The 16378-nt window shown below is 41.8% G+C and overlaps 1 protein-coding gene across 3 annotated transcripts in view; it reads right to left on the bottom strand.

Moving 5' to 3' along the window:
- Window positions 1–16378, bottom strand: part of fancd2 (FA complementation group D2) — a 102585-nt gene that overhangs the window by 32037 nt on the left and 54170 nt on the right. For all 3 annotated transcript variants that reach the window (XR_009654555.1, XM_060919543.1, XM_060919544.1), the window contains exons 25-31: window positions 14417–14532; window positions 12981–13089; window positions 7814–7915; window positions 4829–4920; window positions 2642–2785; window positions 2413–2529; window positions 2103–2231 (exon numbers count right to left, since the gene is read on the bottom strand). Coding sequence is in view for 2 of the 3 variants with exons in the window: in XM_060919543.1 (XP_060775526.1) it covers window positions 2103–2231; window positions 2413–2529; window positions 2642–2785; window positions 4829–4920; window positions 7814–7915; window positions 12981–13089; window positions 14417–14532 (809 nt within the window). In the remaining variant the exon portion in view is untranslated. The remainder of the gene's footprint in view (window positions 1–2102; window positions 2232–2412; window positions 2530–2641; window positions 2786–4828; window positions 4921–7813; window positions 7916–12980; window positions 13090–14416; window positions 14533–16378) is intronic.

The raw sequence follows: 16378 nt of genomic DNA, 5'->3' as shown, positions 1-16378 counted from the left end.
TATACATCTTACATTCAAATAAATTTACAGTGTTTCTCCTAGGTAACATGGGTACATCTGATGATTTTTTCAGAATTTTTTGAGACCCAAGTGCGCGGGCCCCGGTTGAATTGACGTGGAATGACCCTATTCTGATGATAAACAACATCATCAGGCCGACAATGTTCAATAACTCTGTCTGTTTGATCCTAGAATATTCTTGGTCTTCCTTCCTCTTCCATAACCTTTGCTGGTCCATGCTCATATCACTGTTCAGCAGCATCATATCCAAGCTTTCTACAAAGCAGCCAGTGGAGACTGGCACACCTTGTCATGCCTCTTTTTGTCCTCATTCTGAGCAAGCATTTTGCAGCCACTGATAATATGAGTAATACTCTCAGTTCCTTCAGCACACAGTCTACATTTGTCTGCGTCACTTGTGTCGTAGATGCTTTTTGCTACAGAATTAGTGTGCAGAGCTTGCTCCTGTGCCTCTTTTCATATCTCCATACCGTCACCACTCCCGGGATGCTTCGCTGTCCTTGACATTCTGAGCCTCTCCCCCTCAAACTGTCCATATAGACGCATGTTCAGGAGTCCTTCTCGCCTCTCGTCCTTCTTCCGCTGTTTGTAAGCATCCATCTCTTCCACTCCACCCCTTTCCAAACCCATTTGTGATGCTGTATACTTCAACTCCTTCTCACTATAGACCCCTTCGCATGTTTGTAAACAAACCGACCGTTGCCAGGATGCGCGCGCAGCCTGGACCCAGAAACAATGGCGCTGCCCATAGACCGGCATTATGAGCTGTCAGATTATGCCAAACAATTGTCATTACAAGATCGAGAATGCTACATAAATAAGTTAACTCTAACAAGTGGACATCGCCTACCGGATCCGCATTTAATTTAATCCGCATTTTATTTAGGACCCCCTTGAAAATGAGATGTCACATCTCAAGGGGTTATCCTCAAAATAAATAAATAAATAATAAATAAAGAGTGGACGGACGATGTTAGTAAGTTCCCTGGTATACAATGGCCAGAGATATACTCGTACCTTATTGACAAGACTTCAGTGCACACCCACGAAAAACTTCGTGCCTACAAGTCTTTAGATGCATATGATTATGTTATGTGCGGGCATGTACAACTTGATTAACAATGGGACATTCATATTCATTTTGTTTTAATCAAATTATGCCAGTGATGTGATGGCAATGTGGCTTTAGCAACAACAGCAAATACCAACACTAAACAGCAATTTGCAGGAGGTGATGGTGTGAAAGGAATGATAGTGTAAAGAGTGCAGCTAAGAGAACTCAGAGCTGCGTAAAAAGCGAGAGGCAGAGACCAGAAATGAAACTGAACGGGGCGGGAGCTAGGTTAGAGCAGTCAACGTAAGTTGGCATTTAGAGTGAGGGCACACAATTTTACCTTTCCATCCTTGCTTTAAAATTGTGATTTTCGGCATACACAAATAATGATGGCACAAAATCTGGACTGCTTGAGTCAAGCGAGAGCTCTCCTACAAACAAAACTGCATGCAAAGCTAAGTTAGCATGCTAACAATATTCATTACATTGTGTAAGTATGACCCAGCTAATCAGACAAACGTTACCAAAGTATTTTGCTACATCAATAAACGAAGACTAGAAAGAATAAAAAAAGAAAGATTTAATAAATAGCCTGATCTTACCTGTGATGAAGTGGGCGCTGCAAACCCGCGCATTTTTGATAGTGCTTTCATCCCAGTCTACACGTTTGATGGCTTGTAACCATAGACGTCGGCGATTTTTTTGGAATGGGTGAGATCCTGCTGGAATTCTGTACATTTTAACCCCATCACTGCTACGATTCTGACACCCGACAACACAACTAGGCATTTCTGAGTCTTTTTTGGGTCCAGGCTGCGCGCGCAATTTCCGCTTACGTATGAATGACGTTTACTGCGAAGGGGTCTATTGCTTAAGTAATAAGCGAATGTTTGGCGCCCCTCACCAACACAGTCTTTGACATTTATCAGACCACGCCCATTATTATTATTATAGAATAGAAATGACTGCTAGCAATTAAAGCATTTGTCGGGAAGAATATTTATCGGTGTGTTGTGCGTGTGTGTACCTGAAAGTGGTTGTGGCAGTTCTCCAGGTGCGTGCACAACGTCGCTAGCAGTTCAACACAGCAGGCGGCGACCTCTTTAGAGCTTTTCTGCTGCAAGTGAGAGAAGCCCACTGCCCTGTCTGCCTTCACCTGCGCAGGAATCATAGCAATTATCACATTGTACTTGCAGTTAAAAAAAGATCTAGCCACTCAAGTGGATGTAATACTGTTAATGTTAAGGGTGTGTTAAATTATAGGAACGGTGGAGCTTGTGATTTCCAAAAAAGTGTGAATGCTGAAGATACTCGTGCGTGTGCGTGTGTTTGCCAACTTTGAGAAACGGGGCTTTCTTGGCTGGAGCAGCAGCCAGACTGAAATCCAGTTTACGCCACATATCCTCCAGAAGAAACACCAACTCAGCAGGACCCAGCTGTACCTCCTCTCTCACCTGCACGCAACAGCAGTCAACAACTTTATATACACACACACCTTTTACTGTTATTAGTTCAGGAAGCATTGCTTAGCTGTCTTACTGTAAACAGAACAGAGGTTTTGTTGACCTTGCTATGGAGCTCAGTGTCCAGCACTGATCGTGAGAGCAGGCCACATTGCAAAACGTTCAGAACCTCCATGTCCAATTCCCTGAAGTACGGCCAATATGAAGACAGGCTGACCCCTGCTTTGACCTCCTTCTCTGGATGGTCCTGCCACAACAAACACAGTTTCAAAGTCAAATGCATCGACCAACAAATAAATGGGTTATTTCTGGCTCCTAGGTACAAGAATAATCACTTAAAAAAATTGGGGGAAACGCTAGTGTTGGGGATGTCAAATTCACCTCACAAGATATATAGTACATTATACATATATAATAATCTCTCTATCGATATATTAGTTCACCACGGTCAATATCACTGTTTATTTTTTTCACAGTGCAGTTTCCATCAAATCCTGCGCTCTGATTGGCTGGCGAGGGGGTCCATATCCTACAGTACGGACCCCAGTTATGGACCTCTGGCGACTCGCCGTTTACAACAACAAAAAAACCATGGTAGAATTTTTTGTCAACATTTATCTTTTTTTAATAAGATTTATTTATAAGATTATCAAAAATCTTATAAATTTTTGCCAGCATTTCTCAGGAGAATAGCATTAATTTTACAGCATGGATAGCGATAACGACAGTGTTCACAGTGAAAGCGAGTGTTACTACCCTGAGGAAGAAGAAATAAAAGAAAACATTTCAGGAGAAAGCTAAAACCTGTAACTTGCTAACGCTGAGCAAAAACGTGGCTGAATCCTGAATGACTCCTATTTGTATAAATAGGGGACTACATAGGCAGCAAAATGTCGTTTTTTTTTCCTGCCATGGAAGTGCACTTGTATACCGAGGAGGAAGCAATTTGCATTACAGCTGTGAATGAGGATTCAAAATGGCGGCTCGGCTCGGTTTTCCCTTTCGGGCGCTCTCGTTTTCTGTTAGAATTTGGTAAAGAAAAAAATAAATATATTATTTACCAGCTTAAGGTCGGTCTGTATGGTGAAATACTGTGACCTCGGCCTTGAATACTGACCTCAGCCCAGAGGGCCTCGCTCAGTACTTTCAAGACCTCGGTCACGGTATTTCACCATACGGACCTCCCAGCTGGTAAATAACATATATTTATTTTGTGTGATATAGCATCACTTATGGTGTAGTACATATATATTATTTACCAGCTGGGAGGTCCGTATTGTGAAATACTGTGACCGAGGTCTTGAAAATACTGACCAAGGCCTCTGGGCCGAGGTCAGTATTTTCAAGACCTCGGTCACGGTATTTCACGATATGGACCGACCTTAAGCTGGTGAATACTATATTTTTTCTTTACCAGATTCTAACATAAAATGAGAGCGCCCGAAAGGGAGACCATGTTTAGAACAAACCTGCGACAAGCTCGTCAAAAACCTGTTTGACAAGCGACGTCGGCTTGGAATTTTCTGAAAAGAAAACCTGTTCTAGATCACTTCCTTGATCTAGGCGACAAAAATGTTGACAAAAAATTACTACCATGTTGTTTGTTGTTGTGAACGAGCGAGTCGCCAAAGGTCCGTAACCGGGGTCGGATCGTAGGATTCCGGACTGCTCGCGAGCTAATCAGAGTGCACGATGTGATGGAAACCGGACCGCGAAAAAAATTATTACTTTTACTTGCATCTGTGAATAATATTATTCTTGCACTTCTGGTTAGATACTAGTTGCCTTTGCACTTGTACTCTACACAACGACAATCAAGTTGTATCTAAATGTAATCTAGTAATTTCAAAATGGATTCAAAACACAATACAAAAACATCAGATTAAGAATAATGAGGCGAGAATTGTCTCATACGTTAAATTTACAAAAACGTAACACTTGAAGATTATTCGATGATTCAGTAAGATATGAAGATGATTCAGTGATCAGATGATTTCAGCTGCACCTGAGACACTCCAAATTATTATAATATAGTTTAGTTTGCATCCTGTTATTGGTGTAGACCAGTACTATAGTGTTTCCTGAGCTAAAGCCTTTCCCCATGTTAGGGTTGAGGAAGTATCTAGAATTCACTGGAGAGCAATGTTTCATCCTACAAGTTGGTTTTCTCAATCTGACCACTGTCAGATAATATAAAATAATAATATAAACGGACACAGCAAGCCATAGCATCTGCAAGTGTTTTATAGTAGGACAATACAGTGTGTGTGTGAGCAGCATTGTAAATTGCCTGTGCCGGAGGTTCATCAGCCTCAGCAGCCTCCTCCAGCTGTGAGCCGTCTGTTGAAGCGTTCTTACTAGCCGACGCTTTCCTCTTCTTCCCTGTAGACTCAGCAGATACCAGCTGCTTTATACACACCATCACATCCACAGTGATGCTACAAAGGCACTATAAAATAACTACATTCTGTGAATATACATGTCTATACACACACCTATTAAATTTTCAGGTTTTTGTGCTGAGATATAGCAACCAACAAAACTCAACTGGGGAAGTCATGTCCTAATGGGTGGGTGGGGGAAAGAGACGACCACAAAAAAATCTTTTTTTTTTTTTAACCAATGTGACTTTACCAATCAAATTCAAACTCCTATTCAAAAGTAATTATCATACGTCTGTCGCCAATGTGGGGATTCTTTTGAAAGTTAAAATTTTTTTTCCCTCTAAAACCTTTCTATTTGTTTTTCCACTTGAATTTTGCTGGTTGCTAGATCACATAAAAGGTGGGAAATGATCCGACATGATTTATCTTGGTTTCATATTTTGCATCACAAAAACTTGCAATTTTAATAGGGGTATTTAAACTTTTTATATCCACTGTACCAGACCTTATACAGTGTTCTCCACTACCTGAAGTTATAGCTCAGCGGTAGTATTGAGTGGCTGTCGTCGGGGGGTGTCCCCCCCTCGCACCAGAACATTTTGAAATAAGAAACCCCTCAGATGCCATTTCCTGGCATCTAAGTTGCATGTTATTTATTTCGCAAGTAGCTGCTTTTGTGCAAAATCTTCTGACACTGGGAGCCGACTTTACATTTATTTTGTCACTCTGTTACTGAAATGTTTATTGAATAGAATATTTGTTTTTAGTTGAATTCTACACAAAATTACCTTTCATTTGATGTGCAGTATGTGTCTTTTCTTTCCACTGTATTCCTCTCGGAGGTCTGAGGCAATCGGAGCCACTTAACTGAGGCCCTGTCCACACAGCAACGGATTCAGGTGAATCTGATAAAATTGTTTATCGTTTCGGCCTGGCGTCCACACGGCACAGGCGTTTTGGGTGCCCCAAAACGAAATCTTTTGAGAACGGGTTCCAGAGTGAAAAAATCTGGCAACGGCGCCGTTGCGAAGTCATCTGGATGAGTAGAACGGATTTGTTTACGATGATGTCACAACCACATGACTGTCAGTGCTTCACGCCGGGTAGAAGTGTAACGAACTCGATGCGAGTTGTCGTCAAATCCTATAACTTGGTTCATGAAACGCGCTTACAAAATATTTTCACTGTGAATATTTGTGTCATGGTGCAAAGTGAGAGAGAGAGAGAGAGAGAGAGAGAGAGAATAGCCCTTAGGGCAGAGTCTTTAGTCCAAACACTGCGGAAGCAGTACCAAACCGCGCACCGCCCGTGCGCGTTCCAAAACCAAAAACAATCCCGCCAGCAAAAATAGGAAAAAAAAAAAGGAGCGATCTCACCTCTTCAGATGTTGGTTTAAGTCCAACAATACGTTCCTCAAAAAGGGCGTAGAAGAACAAAGTAATCCATCAACGTGTAGCATTCAATTTATTCCGGACCATTAAAGAATTCTGGAGGATATCAGAATGTTGGCGTACCGGCTTCCATCTACCCCCGTTCATTCCTTTCTCTCTCTCCATCTACCCCCATTCATTCCTCTTTCCACGTCTTTCGTTTTACGCTACTGATTAATAATCAAAACTTTATGTGGTTGATGCTACAGAAGAAGGGGTTTATGCGCATGCATCTACTTCTATTGTTCTGGTGTCTCCGATGGGACCGTCTTACAGCGCACGTAGAGGTGTGGCATGTGTATTGCATCGTTTTCAGCAAGCGCTGCGTTGCCATATGAACCTGATATTTTACTGATCCGTTGCCCATGTGGACGCGATATTTAAAAAAATCTCGTTGCCGTTGTCGTGTGGATGTAGCCTGACACGCACTCCTCTGTCGCTGCACTACACATGCATAGTGACAAGTGAGCGAGCAAGCGTTAAGGGCCTCTTTTGAACCTATTGTAAAGTAAAGCGCATCAACGATCTGTGATCAGAGAATTACTTTGGTGTTTGTATTTGGTGTTTGTATTGGCGTGGTTTTTTTAAACTTTTCTTTGAAGTAAACTTTTTTTTTTTTTTGACTGGGCGGCCAAAAATTAAGGCTCGGTGGCGCATTTATGAGCCGGCGGTAATAGCTCTTCTAGCCGTTATGACTCGGCGGGCTGCCGAGTCATTAACGATAGTGGAGAACACCGTTATAGGCTTTTAGAATAAGAACATCTCCCTTACAGTATTTATGATTAGGAGAAAATCTGATTAACCATCACTGAACTGAACAATTAGTCTACACTTTGAATAAGCTAACATACAGTACGAGGGCATTGACTATACACAAAATCATGCCCACGAAAGTGAAACTTAGGCACTATGGCCTCTCTGACAATACAGTACCAGTCAAAAGTTTGGACAAACCTTGTAATTCACTGGTATTTCTTTATTTTTATTAATTAAAAGACACTTCATGTCTTAAAGCACTGATGGATGTTGTTTCTCTTTACTTAGCTGAGCGGTTCTTGACATAATATGGATTACTACAGTTGTGGAATCGGGCTAGTTACTCTTTTTTTTTTTATTATTTACTGTTTGATCTCAAATGCATCAAGGCGGCAAGAAATTGCACTAATTAACTTTTGACAAGGCGCCTGTTAATCGAAAAGCATTCCAGGTGACAACCTCGTGAAGCTGGTTAAGATAATGCCAATAGTGTGCAAAGTGTCAAGGTAAACGTTGGCTACTTTGAAGAATCTAAAATATGAAACATATTGTTTAACATTTTTCTGTTTGCCACGTAATTCCATGTTATTTCATAGTTTTGATGTCTTCAGTATTGTTCTAAAATGTAGGAAATCATCAAAATACTGAAAAACCTATGAATGAGTAGAGGTGTCCAAACTTTTGACTGGTGTCTTACATCTTTACCTTTCTTTGCTTTCTTAGCAGGAGCAACAGCTGGAACAGGAGCCATAACTTCTGGACTCTCACAGTCAAAGTTAGCCAGAGGAGGAGTGAATCCAGGGCTGGCTGAAACACACATACCAAGATAAATTTAAAGGGTACCCGCAGGGAAAAATAAACATACTAGGCTAGACAGGTTACACATTTTGCACAAATGCATTTTGACTCCCCTGTATAGAGATCTTGCAGTCACGTGACTGGAAAGTACACAGCCGCCATCTTGTCGGTAAAAAACACTGCTGAATACTGCTGCACTCATGTACAAAATGGATAAATTTCAACCGACGGACTACACGGCTCATTTTTCTAATGAACAGATAACTAGATATATGTCTAAAATAAACGACCTACAGATTACTGACCCTTATGGCTTACCGGACGTAGTTTTCACGACCGTGTCAGTGGATATTGAACTGCCAGAGGTGGAATACCCAGATGTATATAATTACCTCATTAACTTTCCCTCGCTGTTCAGTGGTGAAGCACTGCGTGCTTATAAATCTCTGGACAGTAATCTTTACAGAAATTCGGGATTTGTCAGCCCCCCCTCAGATGTGGCATCTTGTAAACAAGAAAATAACAATCCTCATTGGACGGGTAAGTCACTTAAGTATTACTAGTACTGATACTAGATATATCAGTAGTACCTAGTATAGCACTGACCAGCCGATTATAGAATAGAATAAGGTAATTCCAGCTGTAATTCCAAATCGTCCGTCTTGTTTACCATGGATCTGGCGTTGGAGAGATAGAGGCTTGGCAGTGGAGGTTTGAGTGGCTGTTTTCTGAGCTTAGTCAACAGGCCGGCTCTTCCTGCAGCCTCGCTTTTGCTTCCTCTCCCGATGCCGCCTCCTTCGCCTGCCAGACCCGATAACAATCCACGGAGACCCCGCTGGTCTCACTATCTCATCCGGAATGTTGTGCATGCGATGGAAATCGCTACAAACCGTCATTTTCTGCTGGAAACCAATGTCCAGTAAGTCCATAAGGTTGTAGTGGATATTGAAGTCCGGTACAGACGAACAACACGCAAAAATACACACAAAAAACATAAACGTGCACAGGTAGGGAGAGCTTGTAGCTGCAGCCGTTGTAGTAGAATTGTATATAGTAGGGTTTTCCAGAAGAAAAGGTAGAAATAGAAGTAGAAGGCGGAAATATGGCGTTTGACCGAAAAGATGGCGTCTGTTACAATCTGGATCGGCTGTGACGTCACATGCAAGATCTCTATAGTCACACTGGGTTGCATAAAGCAGTGCTTTAAAATTCTTTCGTCATCCCGCTCACTTAAGTTCCAATTAAGGGCACAGCCATATTGCCATTTTGCGGGTGATGTCAAAGGTCAGCGTGACGTAGTATCACTGATAGGTTTCCTGTATCTCGACTGGCTTGCTGATCCCGACACTGCGATGTAGATGGATTTACAAAACACTGTTGAAAAATAGCAGAGTGCAAAGCCTGTGTCTGCAAACATCGTAAACGGGATAATAAAGGAAAACATTTTTTTCCGTGTTCCGTTGCTGACAACCGAGCAACGTAAACGGCTTGCTAAACAGTGGCTACACAACTTGGGAACAGGTCACACTTTAGAAACACTCTCCTTTGGTAGAAATTCTGTTGTTTGCGAGGACCATTTTGAGCCCGAGTGTTTTGAAAGGAATCTACAGTGCTCTGCGTAAATGAGTACACCCCCTTTGAAAAGTAACATTTTAAACAATATCTCAATGAACACAAAATTTCCAAAATGTTGACAAGACAAAGTTTAATATAACATCTATTTAACTTGTAAGGTTAATAATATAACTTACGCTACGTTCACACTGCAAGGCTTAATGCTCAATTCCGATTTTTTTGTGAAATCCGATTTTTTTGTGAGGTCGTTCACATTAACAAATATATGCGACTTGTATGTGATCCTCAGTATGAACGAAAAGCGACCTAAAAGTGTTCCGCATGCGCATTGCAGGATACGACGACGTCACACGCAGTGAGCATGGCCAGTGTTTACGGAAGTAAAACCGCCCGGTTGCGGTATGACCCATCCAATCTAGCTTGAATAGCTGCATCCCCCCAAATGGAAATCAGCTCCCTAACCTCTGCGTCCTTCCATTGAGAAGATTCAGAACCTTCACAGCCCGAAGCGTCCCTCGCATTGATGTCATGCGCAGGGGCGCAGATACGTTTTTTGAACTGGGGGGGGACAAAGCTGCCAGCAAACCAACCCCAACCCCGATATGCCTGTCAAACTTCTTGTGGGTTACCATAGCAACCAAGCTCGAGCTCGCAACCTGTGCAGTCTGCGCAGCTCAACCAACCGAATATCAGTCTTTGTTTTGTTTTATGTGAGTTGTTGCAACTATGTATATACTGCTGTGCACCTCAATAAACCGAATGGTAATTAGTCTTTTGATTTTTCCGTGAGGTTTGCCTTATGCAAAGAAAGACAACATAGACGTTTTTTCCTCCCTATAAGTGGGGGGGACCGAACGAGGTGAATTGAAATCTGGGTGGGACGAATCCCCCCCCTCTATCTGCGCCCGTGATTATGCGCCATGTTGTTGTAACTTTTTTTGAGAGACCCGCCGCCTACTTCAGCGCAGAATAGTGACGTTTGTGGCTTGTTGATGACGTGCAAGTCGGATGAATGCGACCTGGCGGTTCAGACTGAAGTCGCATATGAAAAGAGCGGATAGGAATCGGAATTAGGACAACATATCCAAACGGCCTGGGTCGGATTTGAAAAAATCGGATCTGTGTCGTTCATATTGTCAGTAAAAGATCGGATACAGGTCACATATGGGCGAAAAGATCGGATTTGAGTCACTTCAGCCTGCAGTGTGAACGTAGCCTTAGATTACACATTTTTTCAGTTTTACTCAAATTAGGGTGGTGCAAAAATGAGTACACCCCACAACAAAAACTACTACATCTAGTACTTTGTATGGCCTCCATGATTTTTAATGACAGCACCAAATCTTCTAGGCATGGAATGAACAAGTTGGTGACATTTTGCAACATCAATCTTTTTCCATTCTTCAACAATGGCCTCTTTTAGTGACTGAATGCTCGATGGAGAGTGACGCTCATCTTGTCTCTTCAGAATTCCCCAAAGAAAATTATTTCTTTGCACCACAAAGGTGAAGGCTACAAGATGATCAGCAAAGCTTTACTTATCAGTCAGAATACTGTAGTAAAAGTGGTACAAAAATTTAAGAAAGATGGAACTGCAACCATCTCACAGAGACGTCCAGGTCGTCCACGAAAGTTAACACCTCGACAGAAGCGTCTTCTGATGAGAAGGGTTGAAGAAAATCGGCATGCAAGTTCACTGCAGTTATCTAAAGAAGTAGAAAGCCACTAAAAGAGGTCATTGTTGAAGAATGGAAAAAGATTGATGTTGCAAAATGTCGCCAACTTGTTCATTCCATGCCTAGAAGACTTGGTGCTGTCATTAAAAATCATGGAGGCCATACAAAGTACTAGATGTAGTAGTTTTTGTTGTGGGGTGTACTCATTTTTGCACCACCCTAATTTGAGTAAAACTGAAAAATGTGTAATCTAAGTTATATTATTAACCTTACTTTTTCCAACTGTAAGTTAAACAGATGTTATATTAAACTTTGTCTTGTCAACATTTTGGAAATTGTTTGTGTTCATTGAGATATTGTTTAAAATGTTACTTTTCGAAGGGGGTGCACTCATTTACGCTGAGCACTGTACAGGCCGAGCTCTTGGACTTTGCAGGTCACGTTAGACTCAAACCCGATAACGTGCCAACAATATTCCAACACCGTCTATGGAAAAGTGATTCAGGCCATGCAAGCCAATTAACTAGTATAGTATAGGCATTCGAATCTAAAATATTTTATATATATTTAGATACTGCCTAAAAGTGGAGCTCCTGATGAGTGTAAAATGTGTTAATAAATAATGCCACATTATTTTTTTAAAAAGCAAATTAAAAATAAGTGCTGGATAAAAACCCATCTATTTTATATGAACAAAAGACACAAATTGTGTTGTCCAGTGGGGTCAAGTGTTTATGAGATACATTGCCTTGCACTTATGATCGGGTTCCCTATGGTCGCAAATGCCATCAAAATCAGGTCGATGCTTTACCATATTCTCTTAAGTATGGCGTTTTGCTCCGGTCCGCTATGAATTCACACTTGGCTTCGAACAGTCACTAGCCAAGTTGAGACCATATAAACTATTGTAGCACATTGCTTGTGTGTACCTGTATTCACACACGCAATAAATAAATAGGCTTTATAGTTAGTACGGTCACACATATACCGGTACATAAACTCGCGCACACACTGAGTTTCTATATACATTAGGCTGCTTACCGATTTTTGAGTTCTCCATCTGGTGCTGTCCCTCTCACATCAGGCTACTATGCCATGATGCTACATGCTACACACAGCTATCATGGTCTGTATATGGTCCATTTCCAATGCAGGCTTGTGTGTAACATAAATTTCCAAACCAGGTTTATCCATGAAACAATTCAATGACTGTGCCTGTATTATATCACATAAAAGTTTGTGCTCTTTACAACAAACACATTCAATGTCAGTTTTCCACTTGGCGCACTTTCCACATCAGCACCAGATAGCAGCCGAACCTTTTTTCCTTCCTTCCCGACTTTGCACTTGCAAACCACCACCGATTTCATCATTAGAATTATCTGATGATTTGCTTCTGAAATCATTTACCAGATGCAGATAGTCCTTTTTCCGAGGTTCATACAGGCATCCGGTTCCTCCGCGATCCATACTGACTTGAAGAGAACTCTTTCATCTGACTAAATCCAGGCTACTGAGTATGTTTACATCAGCTACACTTAACTTCCGGGACCTGGCTATCAGTGAATTTACATCACATCCTGGGCACCACATTGGTTGCCCATGTGCAATAAAACTTGACGTGCTTTTGGAATTTTAAGCACTTAACGCTATTTATGATAGCTAATCAGGTGGCTGCACTTGTGTGTATTATTATAATCAGGGCTTGTACTATCAGTATCGATCATGTTTAAATACTGTACCAATACCCTTTAAGAGCTGTTCAAGAACAAATCAAACATACTTTGGTAGTTTGTTTATCCACCAGAATTCCAGTTTAGTACCTGCCAAGCACGTCTCCAACAGCGTCTGAAGGTAAGTGATGTTCTGAAGACGAGTTATAACCTTCATCTTCATCTCAGGATCTTTCAGCTTGCAAAATGCATTTACTACCTAAACACACACACACACACACACACACACACACACACACACACACACACACTTGGTCATTTCTGAATTAAAAAAAAAAGGTCAACATTTTGTTACTGTGTTACCCTGGCAACACAGTAAGGCACGACACAAACAAGTGGCATCATATGCAATAAATTACAGAGCAAATTCGTATTAAAAGTGCATATCACGGGTAAATTCAGGAGCAAGATCAATGTAATTCTCCTATTTTATATTAAACTTTGGTCAAATATCTGTCACATTCTGTATTCTCTGCAATTTTTTTTACCTTGTGCAATACCAGAAAAAAATCAGTTGAAATCAAGCCATCAAGCCGAATTGGTCCGCCTCTGAAAAAACTTGGCATTTGGACTTCCAGCGGCACGGTGGTGTAGTGGTTAGCGCTGTCGCCTCACAGCAAGAAGGTCCGGGTTCGAGCCCCGTGGCTGGCGAGGGCCTTTCTGTGTGGAGTTTGCATGTTCTCCCCGTGTCCGTGTGGGTTTCCTCCGGGTGCTCCGGTTTCCCCCACAGTCCAAAGACATGCAGGTTAGGTTAACTGGTGACTCTAAATTGACCGTAGGTGTGAATGGTTGTCTGTGTCTATGTGTCAGCCCTGTGATGACCTGGTGACTTGTCCAGGGTGTACCCCGCCTTTCGCCCGTAGTCAGCTGGGATAGGCTCCAGCTTGCCTGCGACCCTGTAGAACAGGATAAAGCGGCTAGAGATAATGAGATGAGATGAGATTTGGACTTCCCGGCAAACATTGATTTTCGTGACGTTGCGTGTGGGACGCCTCCCTCTGAATCCTATGTCAGTGCTGGTTTGTTTATGAGAAAACGACCTGGTGGTTTTCTGCAAATTTCTTCAACGTTATCGTGTAATTATTAAAATGGTTAACAGATGTATCGTAGGAGGGTGTAGCAACACCAATCTTGATGGGATTAGTACTCATCATTTCCCAAAAGACCGGACAATGAGCGAGAAATGGGAGCGCTTGGTCTACACAGGCTGTGCACTGAAACCGTGCAAAGCTCTCGCAGCCTGCTGGCGCTTCCGCAGGTGACGTCACGAATCTGGTTCCAGACTCCCTTGGGATTTTTCCAGACGCGTTTTGTTATTTTATTTTTTTCTGCTGTAGACAGATGGCCTTGTGCAAAATTACCCTTCTGGATGAGTGTGGAAAGGGACATACTTTCATATATATATATATATATATATATATATATATATATATATATATATATATATATATATATAAAAAGAAATTGGTCCAGAATATGTCCTTTAAAACCTTCCTACATGCTTGCAAAAAAATGGGTGCACTGACCTCTCTGAACCAGTTGATGGTGTAGAAGAGTAGAGAGCAAAGGAACTCTCGCTCTACCTTTGACAGACTCGCTACCTTCTCTACCACTTCCATATCTGTCAGGATCAGAGGACAGCCTGCCACAACACACACAGAACACAGAAATACTGTACTTATACTCTTTGTAACCCAAACTTAGATATAATAAGAATGTTAAACATCAGCTCTCTTGTACAACTGACAGCAAATGTTTGCAGACCATCCATACATTTTGCATTTTTGATTTTTCACAATTTACCTACAAAAACAGAACTCCAAAATGTTAAAAATAAAATGAGTGCATCATACAACAAGACAACACACATCCAAAACATGATGCATAAGACCATTTCTAGACTTGACCGGTTATAAGAACAATTATGTCAAACAATCCAGTGGTTATGCCAGTCATGTCAGGAAGTACGTGTGAGGATACAGAGGACTGAAATAAATATTATTTATATATACAACCCCGATTCCAAAAAAGTTGGGACAAAGTACAAATTGTAAATAAAAACAGAATGCAATGACGTGGAAGTTTCAAAATTCCATATTTTATTCAGAATAGAACATAGATGACATATCAAATGTTTAAACTGAGAAAATGTATCATTTAAAGAGAAAAATTAGGTGATCTTAAATTTCATGACAACAACACATCTCAAAAAAGTTGGGACAAGGCCATGTTTACCACTGTGAGACATCCCCTTTTCTCTTTACAACAGTCTGTAAACGTCTGGGGACTGAGGAGACAAGTTGCTCAAGTTTAGGGATAGGAATGTTAACCCATTCTTGTCTAATGTAGGATTCTAGTTGCTCAACTGTCTTAGGTCTTTTTTGTCGTATCTTCCGTTTTATGATGCGCCAAATATTTTCTATGGGTGAAAGATCTGGACTGCAGGCTGGCCAGTTCAGTACCCGGACCCTTCTTCTACGCAGCCATGATGCTGTAATTGATGCAGTATGTGGTTTGGCATTGTCATGTTGGAAAATGCAAGGTCTTCCCTGAAAGAGACGTCGTCTGGATGGGAGCATATGTTGCTCTAGAACCCGGATATACCTTTCAGCATTGATGTCTTTCCAGATGTGTAAGCTGCCCATGCCACACGCACTAATGCAACCCCACACCATCAGAGATGCAGGCTTCTGAACCGAGCGCTGATAACAACTTGGGTCGTCCTTCTCCTCTTTAGTCCGAATGACACGGCGTCCCTGATTTCCATAAAGAACTTCAAATTTTGATTCGTCTGACCACAGAACAGTTTTCCACTTTGCCACAGTCCATTTTAAATGAGCCTTGGCCCAGAGAAGACGTCTGTGCTTCTGGATCATGCTTAGATACGGCTTCTTCTTTGAACTATGGACCCTATTCACGTGACGTCACGACAAACGCGGCCGCCATTTTGGACATGTACTACCAGTAGTTTACCACAGCCAGCATTGAGGAACGGCAGCAAAGAAAGTGTTTATTTTCAGCAAGACTTCCATCATGCCACTATATTGTTGTGCACCTGGATGTAGTAACCATCAACAAACAAGGCAAGGGTTATCATTTTATCGGATCCCGGTAGATGCTGACCGACGGAGAAGATGGATAGCGGCCATAAACACGAAAGATTGGCAGCCCTCGGCATACCAGCGCTTGTGCAGTGACCACTTTGTTGGAGGTAAGACGAATAAAATTAGCCAGAAAAGGCATTACATTGCTGTTAACATTCTGTGGCGGCGAGTGTGTAACCAAATAGGCTAAAATAACCCATTGTAACCTCTTTGTTCTTCTGTAGTAGCTATTAGCTAACGACATTAGCTAGCGTTGTGTTCCTTTGCTGTTGGTAGACTGTAGGACAGATCAGAGGCAGTGTCCTACAAACAGTGCTTAAATTTGGGGGGGAGCAAGCCGGAGCGCGCTCCGGAACCTCGGGCGTTGGCTCCGGCAGCTATTTA

Source organism: Neoarius graeffei, chromosome 4, assembly GCF_027579695.1.
Source record: "Neoarius graeffei isolate fNeoGra1 chromosome 4, fNeoGra1.pri, whole genome shotgun sequence".
Classification (NCBI taxonomy): Eukaryota; Metazoa; Chordata; class Actinopteri; order Siluriformes; family Ariidae; genus Neoarius; species Neoarius graeffei.
This window is presented reverse-complemented; position numbering and strand designations above follow the sequence as displayed.